Source organism: Schistocerca serialis, chromosome 5 (assembly GCF_023864345.2).
Source record: "Schistocerca serialis cubense isolate TAMUIC-IGC-003099 chromosome 5, iqSchSeri2.2, whole genome shotgun sequence".
Taxonomy (NCBI): domain Eukaryota; kingdom Metazoa; phylum Arthropoda; class Insecta; order Orthoptera; family Acrididae; genus Schistocerca; species Schistocerca serialis.
Window position 1 is genome coordinate 54543985 of NC_064642.1, and position 15343 is coordinate 54559327.

General features: G+C 37.8%; 1 protein-coding gene across 1 annotated transcript in view; it reads right to left on the minus strand.

Annotated features, from left to right (window-relative positions):
• Positions 1–1617: 1617 nt before the first annotated feature.
• LOC126481741 (puratrophin-1-like) overlaps positions 1618–15343 on the minus strand; it is a 728422-nt gene continuing 714696 nt past the window's right edge. Inside the window, exons 11-22 of the mRNA XM_050105696.1 lie at positions 10626–11030; positions 8002–8261; positions 7388–7531; positions 7236–7311; positions 6905–7078; positions 6714–6803; positions 5737–5958; positions 4863–5006; positions 4558–4771; positions 4335–4451; positions 3269–3478; positions 1618–2995 (exon numbers count right to left, since the gene is read on the minus strand). Coding sequence (XP_049961653.1) covers positions 2754–2995; positions 3269–3478; positions 4335–4451; positions 4558–4771; positions 4863–5006; positions 5737–5958; positions 6714–6803; positions 6905–7078; positions 7236–7311; positions 7388–7531; positions 8002–8261; positions 10626–11030 — 2298 coding nt within the window. The 3' untranslated portion in view covers positions 1618–2753. The remainder of the gene's footprint in view (positions 2996–3268; positions 3479–4334; positions 4452–4557; positions 4772–4862; positions 5007–5736; positions 5959–6713; positions 6804–6904; positions 7079–7235; positions 7312–7387; positions 7532–8001; positions 8262–10625; positions 11031–15343) is intronic.

Below are 15343 nucleotides of genomic sequence, written 5' to 3' on the forward strand. Positions count from 1 at the left end.
CTGAAGCAATGAAATTTCTTCAGAGCAGAATCACATGAACTTTGTAAAACTTAAGAAAATTTTAACATTATATATATATTTTGTAAGTGGAATCCTTTACTTTTTCACACAAGCTATTTCTTATTATACCACCATCACATCAAAGGAAAATCTCTTACTGAAGTGGTCTTTCTGTTAGTGAAATGAAAACTAAATGAGAGGCCGGAAGAGAAGGCACTGAAATCACTCCTTGAAAACTGCTTGGCTCACATACTGCTAGAGTATTTGCTTCTTAATTGTCACAATCAGTAAACGTGACACAAAACTTGAAAAATTTCCAATTTACTGATTACAAACACTATTTTTATTTTCAGAACTAGTAAAACCCTTCCCCAACAGGCATTACCACATAGCAGCAGCAGCAGATGAAGGGAACAAAAAGTGCTGTCTTCAGGACTAGATCCTTTATGGCTTCCACAGAATATTTTGGTGTCAACGGACACTGGTCAGATTCACAAAGGGCAGGGCATTTAGAGATGGTCAGGATCTGCAGCTGCAGCACAAACATTAAGCTGTTAGTGTGGTCAAGAGAGCTTTGGCAGCCACAAACTTATGGAACTAATTTGAATAGAACTACAATGTTTGCATTTAACAACAAACAACATTTACTTTTGGTTTTGAAACAGTAATCATTTTATAACACAAAAAGAAGTACTTTTTCAATGCTCTGCTTTATAGTTTTAGTCATGATCCATTTGGACTGGCTGATAACTGGTGAGTGCAGCTTACATAAGTTCACTTATGTATTCAACAGCTAGTTCACATCAATATTCAAATTTTATGCACTTTAAAGTAGAGAACAGTGATTCACACATGTAACTGGGCACAAACTGAATCAAGTCTCTTGTCCCACAATTTTTTTAGTTGTGTTTCTTCTGCAACTTCTCCCAAACTCAATAGTTGAACCCCTCCCAAACTCAATAGTTGAACCCCATCTCAATACTCTGTTTCTTCTTCTTCTTCTTCTTCTTCTTCTTGAAGTTCCAGTAGCTCTAAATACAAAGCTGCTAAATGCTATATAATAGATGGTGAAACAAGACAGCCTTTCCCACAAAACCAGCAGCAAGTGGTTCTTTTGATTTGTCAGTATATTTGTTGTCTGTAGGAATAGTGTAAAACCTGCCTTAAATTCTGCAGTATTTGTGTGTAGAGTTTCACTGTAGGCTGATACTAGTGATTATAGATACCTGTAGCCATATATCAGAAATCTGAGCAATTGGTATTCCCTGTGCATAAGCTGAAGAAACAAACATACTTTCTAGGATTGTGTCATACGCACTGTATGCAATCATAATGTGCAGCCTGTACAACTACTTTCACAGAAAATGTTGTTCAGACAAACAAACTAACACTCAACAACACTTTTTTTAACCTTGACAACATCGCACTAATGAGATTTTACCAAATTATCTTACCCATCTAAGGATTATGCATTATGCCATTTTTCAGAATTCAGTTTCACATACGTGGAAGAATGTATTTCATTTGAAAACACTTCACACTACTGGATTAGTCCTATAATAGTAATCAGCAATAACATAATTAAGTTATTAGTAACTGAAAACTAGGAGACACTGCTATAAATACAAACTTTTATTACATTAATTTACAAAGACTCTTTACTTATTTTTTCCTGTCTGACAGCAGTCAATACAGTACATAATGGCTTGCTCATTGTTCAACAGCATAGTCATCTCATAAAAATAAACTTCATAAATTTTCTAAATTTTAAAAGCTGCCAAATCAAATTAATTATCACATTTCTAATTGGTGAACATAATTTATAGTACTGAAAAATCATTCTGCTTCTCATGTAAACTGCACATTCAACACAGTAAAACAGTTGTTAGCAGTCATTATGACTGCAGACTGGACTCAATCCAACTGCAGGCACTAAATACACTGAATAAAAGTGTCTGGAATTACTCATGTAGGAAATGTTGAATTATCAAAAATATATTATGTATGTATATTTTTACTGTTAGTATTATACTTGAGCTTAAGTTTAACTATTCAAAGTTATATTTATTCTTCAAAATATATTTAAGGCAATTGGATACAGATTTAAAGACTTTTCATACCCATATTAAATGAATCAGTTTTGGACTTTTTAACTGCCTAAAATTACATCAACATAAATTTTATGTTGGGAAATTGTGCTAATGAATAAAAATTTCATTTAATGCCATAAGGTCATAAAAAAATTTGACAAGCTTTATATGGGGGAGGTTGGGGGGGGGGGGGGGGGGAGAGAGAGAGAGCGAGAGAGAGAGAGAGAGAGAGAGAGAGAGGCAAATATGCATCCTGTTTAAAAATAGATTGAATTTGCAGCTTTTTTTCCTTTATAAATGTCAGCACTGTACAAAAAGCACAGTTTAGCAAAGTTTATTAATAAATACTGTGTTCAAGGAAGTCCTGTACACATTTTCCATTTGTGTATTTACAGTAGTTTTAATACTAATATAAGTACATCATTACATTCTGATATTAGAAAATTAAACATCTGCAATGTATGAATTGTACACAAGTTATTTCACTTTTACAGTGAATCTTAAATACACTGTTATAATGAAGCAGTCCTGCACTACATGAGTGTTTATGCACACGAGAACTAGGTGACAAGCACCAAAAACACACACACGCTCTTTTAAAAATGTTTTGAATAGTTTGAGGAAAGTCAATAAATGAAGTTATGTTTAGTATAGCACCTCATTTCAAAGTTTTACTGACATTTCATCAGGAACAACACCAGAGTCTGGTGACTGAAGTTCTGTTGTTTCTTGTCCCTTCACTTGAACACCTTCGAGACAGGTTTTAAGATCTTCTGTAGGTGATACTGGCGATAATGAAGAATCAAGTGAAACAGATGTAGCTGAACTGTTTGACCGTTCTACATGCCAGTGACTTGCATCTGCATCCTCCGAGCCCAATGACATATCTGCTATGATCCCACTCTCTGTAAAAAAACAATAATTCATATGAAAAAACAGTTTGTGTAACACATAAGTTATAAACAATAACAATTCTTTGTGCTTTAGGAATTTTCTTAAAAACTAAGTCACTGAAGGGTGTAAATTGAATCATTTTCTTGTAGTACTTTACATGAAGCTACAGATATACTCTCCGATTTAACCCTTTTAACCCTGTTTCTGATGTGACACACTCAACGTAACAAAATTTCTCCCTCTGACTACCAATAAATCAGCAAACATAATTATTTGACACTTACCAGTAGAACACTGGCTGTGCAGTGTCGTGGAGCGATGGTGAGCCCTTGGGCTGTCTACAGACTCAAAGCCCAGGTGCAGCGTCCCATGGCTGCTGTTACTGCCAGCAGATGATGATGAACTGCTCACTGAGATTATAGAATGTGGCCGCTTGTTATTGCGCGAGAGCTCTCCTGGTGCCACCGTGATAGAGTTGCGGAATCGCGGGGCAGCTATGTAGGTAACAGAAAACAATATTCAAGTTATTTGTTCCAGTAAACAGTTTATAATAGCAGACAAAGACTTGAGGCAATATTCCAATATGAAAAGCCAATTAATACCTTATTGCTATTTAACGATATTTTTTGATGGTGTACTGAAAAAGTTCATTAATAATTCTGCTTTGCTTTGTTCTTAAAGCAGTTTTATCAAAATATATTGTTCTGCGTATGTTTCTCACAAAATAGTTGTGTTCTGGATGGAAAATAAATCTCTGTTTTTTAAAGATACTGTTCCAGCTCCTACAAATATCAATGAATAAGTTATAGAAGAAACCTCTTTCTCAAGCATATGTACACAAAACATTACGTATGTCAGGGGTACCCAACCTGCAGCTCAAAGCAAGTATTATATGATCAATAAAAAACCTGTCTACTAAATGATTTTTTTTTTTTTTATCTGCTGAAATTTTTGAATTCTTGTCATTTTGCAGTTCTCTACCAACACCGTACAGATGCAAATTTGGATTAACTAAATTTTTTGACAAAGCTATTGGCCTTTTAATGATGAAACTAGCATTCTGCAACATTCTCAATCTTTCCTTAGCTGGTCTTTATCTAACCATTATGGTCTGTCACTGGTACTATGGGTAAAATATGCAGTTTTTAAGTTCTTCAATTTCTATAAAATATTACCAAATGAACATGAAATGTTCAAATTATTTTTCTTCCATATGTAATAATTGTGCCATATTATTGTCAAAGACTAAGCAGAATTATAATGATGTGTGAAAATTCTACCACAAGATTTAATTCCATATAAGTTTAATTTATCACACTGCAGAAGTAAATTTCAATGTCACACACTTACTTTTGCTCAACTGTGCAATGCTGATGGACCTGTCATTAATCTGATCTGCGCTTGGCCTGATGTCTAAACATGGTTTGTTTCCAATGCCCATGGAAGACATTTCAGCGAGGCGCATCTCTGTAAACAGAGATTTCTTATAATTATCTAATTATGAAACTGACATACTCATACAAACTAAATTTAGAGAATTACAATTTCTACGGACTATCACAATTAAACACACCTCTATTTCTCAGCGCCTGTTTCCACAGAAGTTTTGATATTTCTTCAGTCCATGCTTGTTTAATTTCTTCAGACATGGACTGCAATGTAAAGGTGTCATTTGGTTTTCGTTTCCTAAACCATATTTCAAACTTGGTTGGGCTATCTCCAATCTTAGCTGTTAGTCCAATATCTGTCATTTTAATGCTATTCTTGTAGATATACAAGTCCAAATTCTGCAATAAAAAATTGTCATTAATATTAAGAAGAGAAGCAGTTTTAAACAAATTAAGGAATGCAATTCAAAATAATTACGTAGATAAATACCTTCCTGTCAGGAAACCGCCTTGCTTTACTAAAGAGGATAAGTTCTTCAAACAGAAAGACATGTCGAAGGCACTTCTTTCCTTTTCCCTGCCAAACTAGGAATTCATTTTGACGTAGTAATCTTCCTTGTTCTTTCACATTCACCTGAAACAAACGCATAATTAAAAAGCTGCAACTTACATTAAAGAAATGAAATATATCTAAAGCTAGTTTTTACTTCATTATTTATTGTGAGTCCAAGACTAATAATGTGTCAAATATGTTTTCAAGTATTAAAAAGTTAAACTCTCCAATTTTCCACCACATATGAACTTTATGTTGTGGCCTTTTTTATGTTCGGAAATTTCAGATTGCGAATCTGAAGTTCTGGGGTAATTCCTCTGTCAGTCTTTGGATTCCCCCTCCCCAACTTATCACTTCACTCAACTCTGGCAGTCATTTGTACATGCCCAAAACTTCAGGTTGCACTACGGTTTGGAATCTTAATCAAACTGCAATTCCATGTATCTTGCAGTTTCCATGTGAGTTTAAAGGTTGGAGGAAGGGAAGGGCGTAGCACCTCTATTCTGACCATTGCCAGTAAAAGACTGTGGTGGTGAAATCAACCTTCAGGTTTAAATGGCTCAATTTATTGTAGCATCTTCTCTGATACTTACAACATTCATTGGTGTCACTATTATACATACATTTATAAATAGTATTTACATAGAAAAAATTAATTTCTTTACAGCTGACAACATCTAGAATTTTACTGCTGTCATAATAAATATAACTGTTAGTATAATGTTCTCTAAATAACAAGCAGTATGAAAGTAATGACAGATATTTATAGGTATTTGTATCACAAGATTTGCCTAGAATTTACAATACTTACATCACAATCTCTAAGAGAGTCCATAGCCAGAAGATCATTGCCGTGACGTAGCTGGAAACGAACCATCTGTTCAGCTGCGCGGATATCAGCAATCTCACTCTCTTTGTCAGGATATGCTTTCATTAGCTGCTGTAGCAGTAGAGCATACTTTCCCATTCGCTGTACTGGTTTAAGTAGATAGCTAGCCAAATCCATTTTATCACCTAGCTCAAGCTGCTTACCCTGAAATCAACCACAAAAATTTTATGTTAGATCTAGTTAAAAAAAAATCCACAAGACAAATGTCATTTTATGCAAGGCAGAATTCCTTCTCTTCTTGCATTAACATTTTTACTTTTCATGGTATAGGTGATTTTCACTCTCCATATCAACCACATAGAACCTGCACAAGCTATATTAAGCTGTAGTCTAGAAACTGTTGTGATAAATAAAACAATGTAAATAATGCGTAAAATAAGGGAAAGGCAACCACTCATCTACAGCAGATCAATGCCTAGAGCACAGTGAACTGTATCACAAAACAGCATTCACACTAGCTTTCAAATATCAGCTCTTTTTCCAGCAGTAGTCTTGCTGTGGCCACAGAAGTATAATTTTGCTTGAAAGTTAGTGTGAATGTTGTTTTCTGTTGTGTGTTACTGTGCTCCACATATCAATTCACTATAGGTGAGTAGTTGCCTTTCCCTTCTTTTTTATAGATTTTCATCACTGTTATAAAAGTAAATAATTTAGGAGTACAGGTAACAAGTCTTAATAATTTACGAGTGATGGAAACAACAACTCTTATCTTTACTCCTAAATCATTCACATTCCAACATAACTAGCTGCTTAATTTGAACAAATAAGGTTACATGAATTAATTAAGACTGATGCACAGTTACAACACATTATAGGTTTAATAAGCAAGTTCCTCTTCAAAAAATCAAAATTAATCTTAGAATGTTTACCCCACATCTGAGGATAAAATATATTTTTACCTTAAAGAAGGAAGTTCCATATTCCGACATAAGAGAATCTGACTTTGGTTTGTTTTTGTTATACAGTGCATACAGGTAAAATTTCTTCTCCTGAAATGAGTACACAAAATTTCATTAAACAACATCACTGGCAAAAATCAGAGCTTACACACAAAACAATTAAACACAACCCTAAATTTGTAGCAACTTACATGTCGAAGGAAACTCTGCCCTACAAGTAACGGGCTGTTTTCACAGCGTTCCAGTTCTTGCAGAAAGTATTGGCTATGAAATTCAAATATCTTTTCTATATTGCCAAAAATAACATTTCTCTGTCCTCTTAGTGCTTGTGGAATATCTTCTCTTAGAAGTTCTGGAATGTAGTTCTGTAATATTTTTACAAATGTTGTTAAAGCATGTTCAACATCACAATACTCTCACATATATGCAAGTTTCAAGGATTATACTTCATAAAACACATTCACTCAGTGTCATAAAAACAGGATAATTCTTCCTGTTCTGTTAGAAATTTGAATGTATTACCTGAATAACGTACTCCAAAGATTTAACGTAATCTCGTTCAGTCTGTATCATCTCCCTCATTATTAACAACAATGTTCTGGAAAATAAAAGTTATGTTAATTTATTTTGACATTAAGCTGTCAAAGAAGAGAAGTAACATGAAAGGTACTTACTTCTGTGTCTTCAGCTCCTTAGCTGAGTCCGCCTGGATGTTTAAATTAGATGTGTGACAATGCAGGTGACTGTTCACAGGGACTGGTGGCATTGGTTTACTGCCACTTCCACTAGAATTATCATGCTCTTCCAAGTCCTCCCCACTATAGAAAAAAAAACACATAGAATGAAAAACAAACAAACACATGATGGACAGGGGGAGGGGGAGACCTTCCTTACAACTAAGCTCTTGCATGAAAATCAGTTTCTAACAAAACAGGCTTTTCAGGTACTTGTGGAGTTGTGGACAAATATTGCAATTTCTGGGTTTTTAGTTTTTTCTCTGATATTTTTTTTACACATGCCATAAAACTGCATAAGTGAAGAGTGACAAACTGCATTTTAGTCTGTGTATCATGCTAAACTTATACGCCCCCTTTAATGGCTGGGTGAAGGAAGGAGGCATACCTCCTTTGTGCCTATCAAAGTAATGACAGTGTAACATTTTGAATGATAACTACTTTATTTTAAACAACTTGAAAATTGACTCATGCTATGCTCTTTATTATTAATTGGTTGTTCACATTTTATAATCCCAAATTTTCTCAACTGAGAAACTGCAGAAGTTACTTACTTCTTTGGGCAGCCATCACTGCCATCTGTTGTGCTGCCGCCACCCGAGTAGCCACATTTATCATCTCCACCGGTACAGGAGACACCCTCGTCTTCAAAACTCTCCACAGGGTACTGCCAGGTACAGGCTCGCCTCAGCGGCCTTTTCCCCACAAACTGCTGGGGATGGTCAGTCTGCTGGTGGTCACAGCGGGTACATTCGTCTTCCGCTATGGTGGCAGACACACTGCTTTCTTCATCTTTGTTACCATCCTCGGAACCCTGTTCATGAATGAATTGACATATATTATCACAGCCAAGAGTTTTCAGTGCTCCATAATATGGTTTACAATTTTAATGGTTTAAGTGCAATGTATGACCAGTTCTTTGATCATTTTGTAACAGATGTCAGATTCACATATTTTTATGATTATGCGCAAATAGCTGAAAAACTGTACTTTAAAGTAGGCCCCTAACACCCTTGCTGTTTCTGATAAATAGAATATAGTGAGCAATCTCTGACTTCCATTAACTGTCCAAGATATAGTTAATAATTCAAGGATTAATGCTACAATTCCCAACTGAGTAAGGGATTTGCTGACACTTTAGATGACACTCAGCTACACAAATTTTTCTGCAATGAGAAACAGGTTTCTGATACTTAACACTTTGGTCACCAAGTGTGAGTGTAACTTTGGTCAGAACACTGTTCAAAGCACTGCCCACAAATATATATCTCGAGCTGTGATTTTTGTAATGCATGAGCCACCTGTTGCTCAAAACGGGAAAATGTATAGATATCTCACTATCTGTTTTGTTGACAGGAGCTGCCTTCTGTTACCAACTTCCAGAATCACTTTGAGATAAGTAGTAGCAAACATAAGAGCTTCCGACTCAACTGAGCCAATGTGCGATCTTTTTGTCTTGAGGTTCGTATGTGAACTCGAAGTTTTTAAGCTTGCTGTAATTCTGATATAAAGTTGCCATGTTTTTTCACTGCAGAAAATTTTTGGGAACTGTTTACAAGGAATTCAGTGTTTCTGGATAAGAGAGAAATATCTGAGTGAGTCTGTAGGTGGTTAGTCAGCTAAAATTTTTCGTCACTAATGTTGTCACTGCACATATTGCTGCTGTAATTACAATTTAATTATGTTTTATTTGTCTTACTATCATTGTCTAGCTCATGAATCTTATGATGAAACAGCGTCCCACATGTATTTCCAAGATTCATTCAGAGAACACGAGAAATTAGAGGGAAATCAAGCAGGAAAGAAACAACCTGTTATTGCCCTGATTTTAACATACCTCTCTGCATGCCAAAATGCTTTGGACATTTCCATACAGAAGCCAGTTGCTGAGCTAAATTGCTCAAGAATTAACCTTGAACTTGTTTTTGTCATCATTATTGTAAAACTTTTAATCTATTGAAGAACTGAAACAAATGTGAAAAATAAACTCTGAAGCTTTGTCTCTTTTTTAGTGAGTACTATACCTGAAGATAAATAAACACAAGTGCGTCCGTAACATTTTAAACAATGGTTTGCCTCAAAGTGTTAATAATTAACATTTGCATTCCAGAGCATTACACGTTTCAGAAGTGAAAACAGAAATAAAAACAGCGAAAAAACTTTGGCCTGGAATATCACTGTCTGAAGTATAATTGTGTTCTTAGACGACCAGCAAAGATCTGAAACTGCCCTGGACAGCAGTCAGATACCAACCTGACTGTCACCCTCCATACGATGGTCAGGGATGCCATTCATTTCACAGCCCTTCATGAGATAATGCCCACCCACACATGGAGAGACCTTCTACTGGTTATCTTTATGCTTGCCAAACCCTGCCTTGGCCAGTAAGGAGCTGTATCTATCTCCGACTGAGAATGTTTGGAGAATTATGGGCAAGGCCCTCCAACCAGCTTGGCAGTTTGACCATATAATGCACCAACTGGACAGAATTTGGCACAATATCAATTGATGCCAAGTTAAACTGTTAGTTGCAAAGGGCCAGAGGTGGACCAATGCATTGCTGACTTGCTCAATTTGTGAAGCTCTCCCTCTCATTAATATATCATCCAATTTTTCCAAAATTGTAACCATTTGTTTGTCTTTACATCTACTGATTTCCTACCCATTCTGGTAATTCCTTCATGGTGCATCCCTTTTTTAGTGCATTTGTTCACTGTGTTCATGATCACTAATCCATAATTTGTCCTGTCTGGGTATATTGGGCTTTGTTAGCAGAATAATGGGCTGTATCACATCTACAATGTCCACAAATAGCTTACAGGAAAACACTAAATAGTTCAACATATTTTCACACATCAATTTCCTGCAGCTCAGTCCTGTCTAGCAACTGTTGGACTATTCAGAATAGTGCACAAACTCTGAAAGAGCCTCCCCTATATTCCCTTCGATAGATGTAGGTAGCACTGCAGACAGCAGAGCTCCAAGAACTTCAACTTACTGTATCACCTTCATCTCGTGAAAGTGTCAGGAATGTTGGAAATGAGTTACTCTGTACACTAGCAGGTGGTGATAAGAACACGACTAGGCAAGCTCAGATTCTCAGACATTTGATCACTAGATTTGGGCTGGGAAAACTTTCCCCGCTTGCAAAATAACTTGACACTTTAAAGGCTCTTACCTCCCGCTCCTCTTCACGGATGCCATTGAGGCGGCTGCCAGAGGCACTTGCGCCACTCGTGCTGCTGTTGCCACTGCCGGTGCCACTGGTAGCAGACGAGGCGTAGTCCGGAGGCGGTGGTGTGGGGTCACAGCAGGAGCAGGCTCGGCCCTCTGCGTGGTGGCTGCATTTGTAGATGTACGGGAAAGCACCCAGCGAGCGGCGCCGTCCTGAGCTGCAAGGTGTCGTGCTGCTGGCGGAAGTGCCGGTGGTGGCGACTGCAGCTGTCACCAGCTGATCCAGCCCCAGCAGCAGGGCCTCGTCGCTGTCTGCATCCTCTGCCCCTAGATCGCGACGCATGCGCACCAGTCGCGTCTGCTGCTCACGGATCAGCTCCATTGTCTCTTGACACCGCGCCTGTGCCACCTGCACCACACGATTCACATGCCATAAGCAACTTTCTACAGAGGTATATTACAGTAAATCAGTTGGGGGAGGGGGGATCACTAAAAGAGTAATAATTTGGAGAAACAAAAACTGATATCATCATCTGATGAAGCAAATCTAAGGACAGGCCGTGGGGCAGAACTGACATATTGGTATACACATGACTGTTTTCCAAGAAGAAAGCTTACATTGCTAACAAATGCCAGTGACAGGTCAGACACCCAGAAGTTTTAGTGAAGCATTACAATTGCAAACCAATGGCACATTTACTGTTATAAATTTTAACAAATGGAATAAGAACTCAACAACTAACATGTAGCTCTGCTGCAGTAACCAGGAGGGTAATACACCAAGCAATATACACAGAAATCATTAAGATATGTTAATTTGGTGAGTAAGCATGTAATGTTTACTAGTCACAACACATGCAAACATTTGCAGTGGACATTTCGTCGCCTACAAATCAATTGAGTTAGTTCACATACATGAATCATTCCAGGACATTTAGTAGAGATGGGAAAGGGGGGTGGGGTATTATTCAGTAAGAAGAAACAAAATTCATCAAATATTTGTGATAATTATGCCTTCACATAAGGTATATGTGAGGGTATGTCGTCTTTTGGTGGACACACAGACATCGATATGCTCCCAAGTGAAATAACTAAAAGGTCTATACATAGTGTCATCCTTGTTACTAATTAACACCCTTATACCTGTGCAATGTGAGATTATTTCATTGTAGAAAACAATGCCTGATCACACGTGGCTCATCTTATGGACAAATAACAAACAGCATATGATTCTATGCATAGGAAGGATCTGACCTAAATCCCCCAGAGCATGTTTGGAATGTTCTCTTTGAGAGCATATTCAATAGAAGATAGCCAAAACTTTGCAATGAACTGATACATACAGGGGTTGCACAAATACATGGAAACGCCAAAAACACAAGACGTTACTGTGCCTAATACAGTGTGGAAAACTGCTGGAGTTCATAACAGATTCCAGTCTTGGAATGAATAAATACAGGTCCTGTATTGTTTTCAATGGAATCTGCAAAACAGTGGCAAGTTCAGGTAACTTGATGGAGGTGGAAAGAGGGGCCACTAACCCTCCTGTCCACAGTGGACCACAAAGACTCAATAATATTGACATCTAGTGACTATGGTGGTCAAGAGTGCATACAAAAAAATCATCCTCTCACAGAACCACTCCTGGATGATGCAAGCTGTATGAACAGGGGGCCTGTTGCCTCTGAATGCAGTATCACAATGGGAACAAACACTGTACCATTGGGCTGGAGCTGATCAGCGAAAATCGTCACTCAAATCTTGGCAGTGATGCGACCTCACAGAGTACCGATGAGCTCATAGGATTCTACAATATGGCTACCCAAATCCTCACTGAACTGCCAACTATCTTCAATCTTGGGGCATAAACTCTGCCTGAAGTTAAAAGTGTAAAAGTAGACTCATCTTACCAAATGACTTATGGCTATCACATCAGATTTTCCTGTTGCTGGCAGCTGAACCACTGACGAGTGGTTTTGAAATTCCAACTTTCCCTGCAATTCCCTGCTTATGGAGCTCCCTTTGTGTTACTTCGGTGCTCACAGCATTCACAAATACAGGTCAGTTCTGTCCCATGGCCTGCCCTTAGGTTTGCTTCATCAGATGATGGTATCAGGTTTTGTTTTTCCAAATTTTTACTGTTTTAGTGACCCCCCACTTTTGTTTGCTTTGTGAATTAGAAGCTCGTGTTTCTCTGTTCTCTCTGTACACAGTATAAATCTTCTATATGGTGTCTCATGAAATGCTGAACACTTCTGCTGCCTTGACTACAGAAGCACCCACTATTATGAGCATGAACAGTTTGTCCACGTATGAATGTCCTGAGCTCTGACATAATGCAGAACTCTGTTCTGACCATGACTAACATTTGCACTGTACTGAGATGTCATCTGTGGTCAAATACAACAGCCCAACCTGCAGTATTCGTTTCTCATGGTGTTCCCTTATTTTTGTCCAACTGCTGTATCATCACTAAGAGCACCATACATTCCCGTGTGTGTTTTACTTCTCAGTATTGACACTATGGTACTACTTCTGCTATATATTAAACTTACATGGACTAAAACAAAGTTTGAACAAATTTTGAGTTGCAATTTTGTGTGTTTTCCTTGCAACCTCCACACTGACTGGAGTGCTTAATGCTTGCAAAATTTAAGAATTATCAATAGTTTTCTTAATTTTCGGAAATTAGTGCATAACAATACTGGAACCAATACTACGCCCTGGGGTATTCTTTCTGGTGTTCATTAGTTTTGAGATATTCCTTTTACACTTGGAATACCAACAACAGCAGCAGAAGAAGGTGAAAGACTCCTGCATAAATTTTTCTCAGCTATGTGCGTTTCAGATGAGGCTTCTGGAATTTTGTCGAAAAGTTAAAATTAGTTACAGCTTACCCGACAAGGATTCAGAAAATTACAAGTTAAATTACAATCATTTATCCCTTAAAGCAGTTCCTGTCAATTACCTCATTTTCTAGCGTCGAGGATTGACAGCACTTTTACAAATGTAGCTCATTTTTAAGAAAGCCACAAACTGGTGAACTACAAAGACCAATGCCAATCTTTGACATGGGGACATGTAAATGGTAAGCAATCAGTTGCAAATCAACACGCACACAGCGTAACAGAAGCAACAGTTCTTTCAAAGAAAGTATCTTCCGATAAATTTTGCTGAGGTTTGGCAGTAATTTTTCCAATGCACAAAAATTGACTGAATTTGATAGCTGACTAACAGTTAAGTAGCACCAAATTTATGGAAAGAAGTTATTAGTAAAATATCTTATAATTTACGGTCGGTACGTAGCTTACTGATGACGCTGTATTGTGGGTTTGACAAGTCTGTCAAAAACACTAGTGTTGAGAAGTCGCCCAACATAAAAGTTTATAAAATTGGGTAACGGCACGAAGCTGCCTCAGAAGTATGAGTCACTTTCGACGGAAATGACACGTTCGGAGAAGTCTTCAGTCGGAGGGGGCATTGTCCAAGAGCGCTTTCCCTCTACGTAAAGCGATTGGCCACACACCAGCCACGCGTAGCCAATGAGAGACGAGGAAAAAGGCGATGTATTTTGAGCGCCAAAAGTTGAAACCATTCGATAATTTTCGCAGAGTATACGTAGTTAAGTCGAACCACGAAGTTGCCGCCGCCGCCGCAACTTCGATTTTTTTATACTATTTTTCGCAACAGGTTTCGGTGACCATAATTTGAAGCCTAGCCTCGGGCCTAGGTTCTAGGTTATCATCGGCTGCGAGATTGTCAACGAATGGGACGTCATGAGAAGCTCTGCTACAGGAGCCGAACAATTCAGAAGACAATACATCATAGCTCATTTGCAGTGAAATGTCGGCTGTAGTAATATCTCACCATTTGTAAGGGCTTGATCCTATTCCGAGCGGGTTGGAGAACGGGGATAATGATCGTTTAAATGACTGTGCTGTAATCAGGTTAATTTTGTCTTCGCGATCCCTTCGGGAGAGATGCGCAAGGAACTTTAATAATCTCAACATTCCTCAATACTGGTTCTTGAGACTTAGTAATTAGGTTTTTTGCGGAATAATTTGCGTCGATCGTGGGGCGCCCTGACCTTACAGGTATCTCGGGATTTCCCTGACGCTCTCCTGTGTTTCGAACCTATGATCATTCGTGCTGCCGTCTTTTGAATGCTTCAATATCCTTCGCTAGTCTCCTCTGGCAGGGGTGCAAAATACTTGAGCAATACTGTGAGATGGGCCGCACGATTGTTTTGTGAGCGGTCCTCTTTGTAACCAGAGTGCATTTTGCCAGTACCATACAAAAACCTGCCACCAGATTTACCTACGACTGAGGCTATGTAATAATTTCATTCCTTATCCCCAAAAATTCTTAACCCAGGTATTTGTCTGAGTTGACAGGGGGTTTATTGATATTACAGTGATAAGATACATTTTTTGTGTTTAGTGAAGCGCAAAAGTTTACTGTTCTTGTCATTTAACGCAAGTAGCCGATCTTTGCGCCATTTTTAAATCTTAGCAAGACGCGACAATATTTTTGCAGCTTCTTAGATTAGATTTTTTCGTTACACAGTCACAAAAATGAAATGATTCTCGTGGGTGTTGAGCATGGCAGAACGTATAACATGAAAAAACATAGAACATTTGAATATAATTCTCATTTCCCTGATCACTTGTCACAAGATTGTCAAGGTGTGGGAATACATTAAACTGGAACTGCTAATATTTA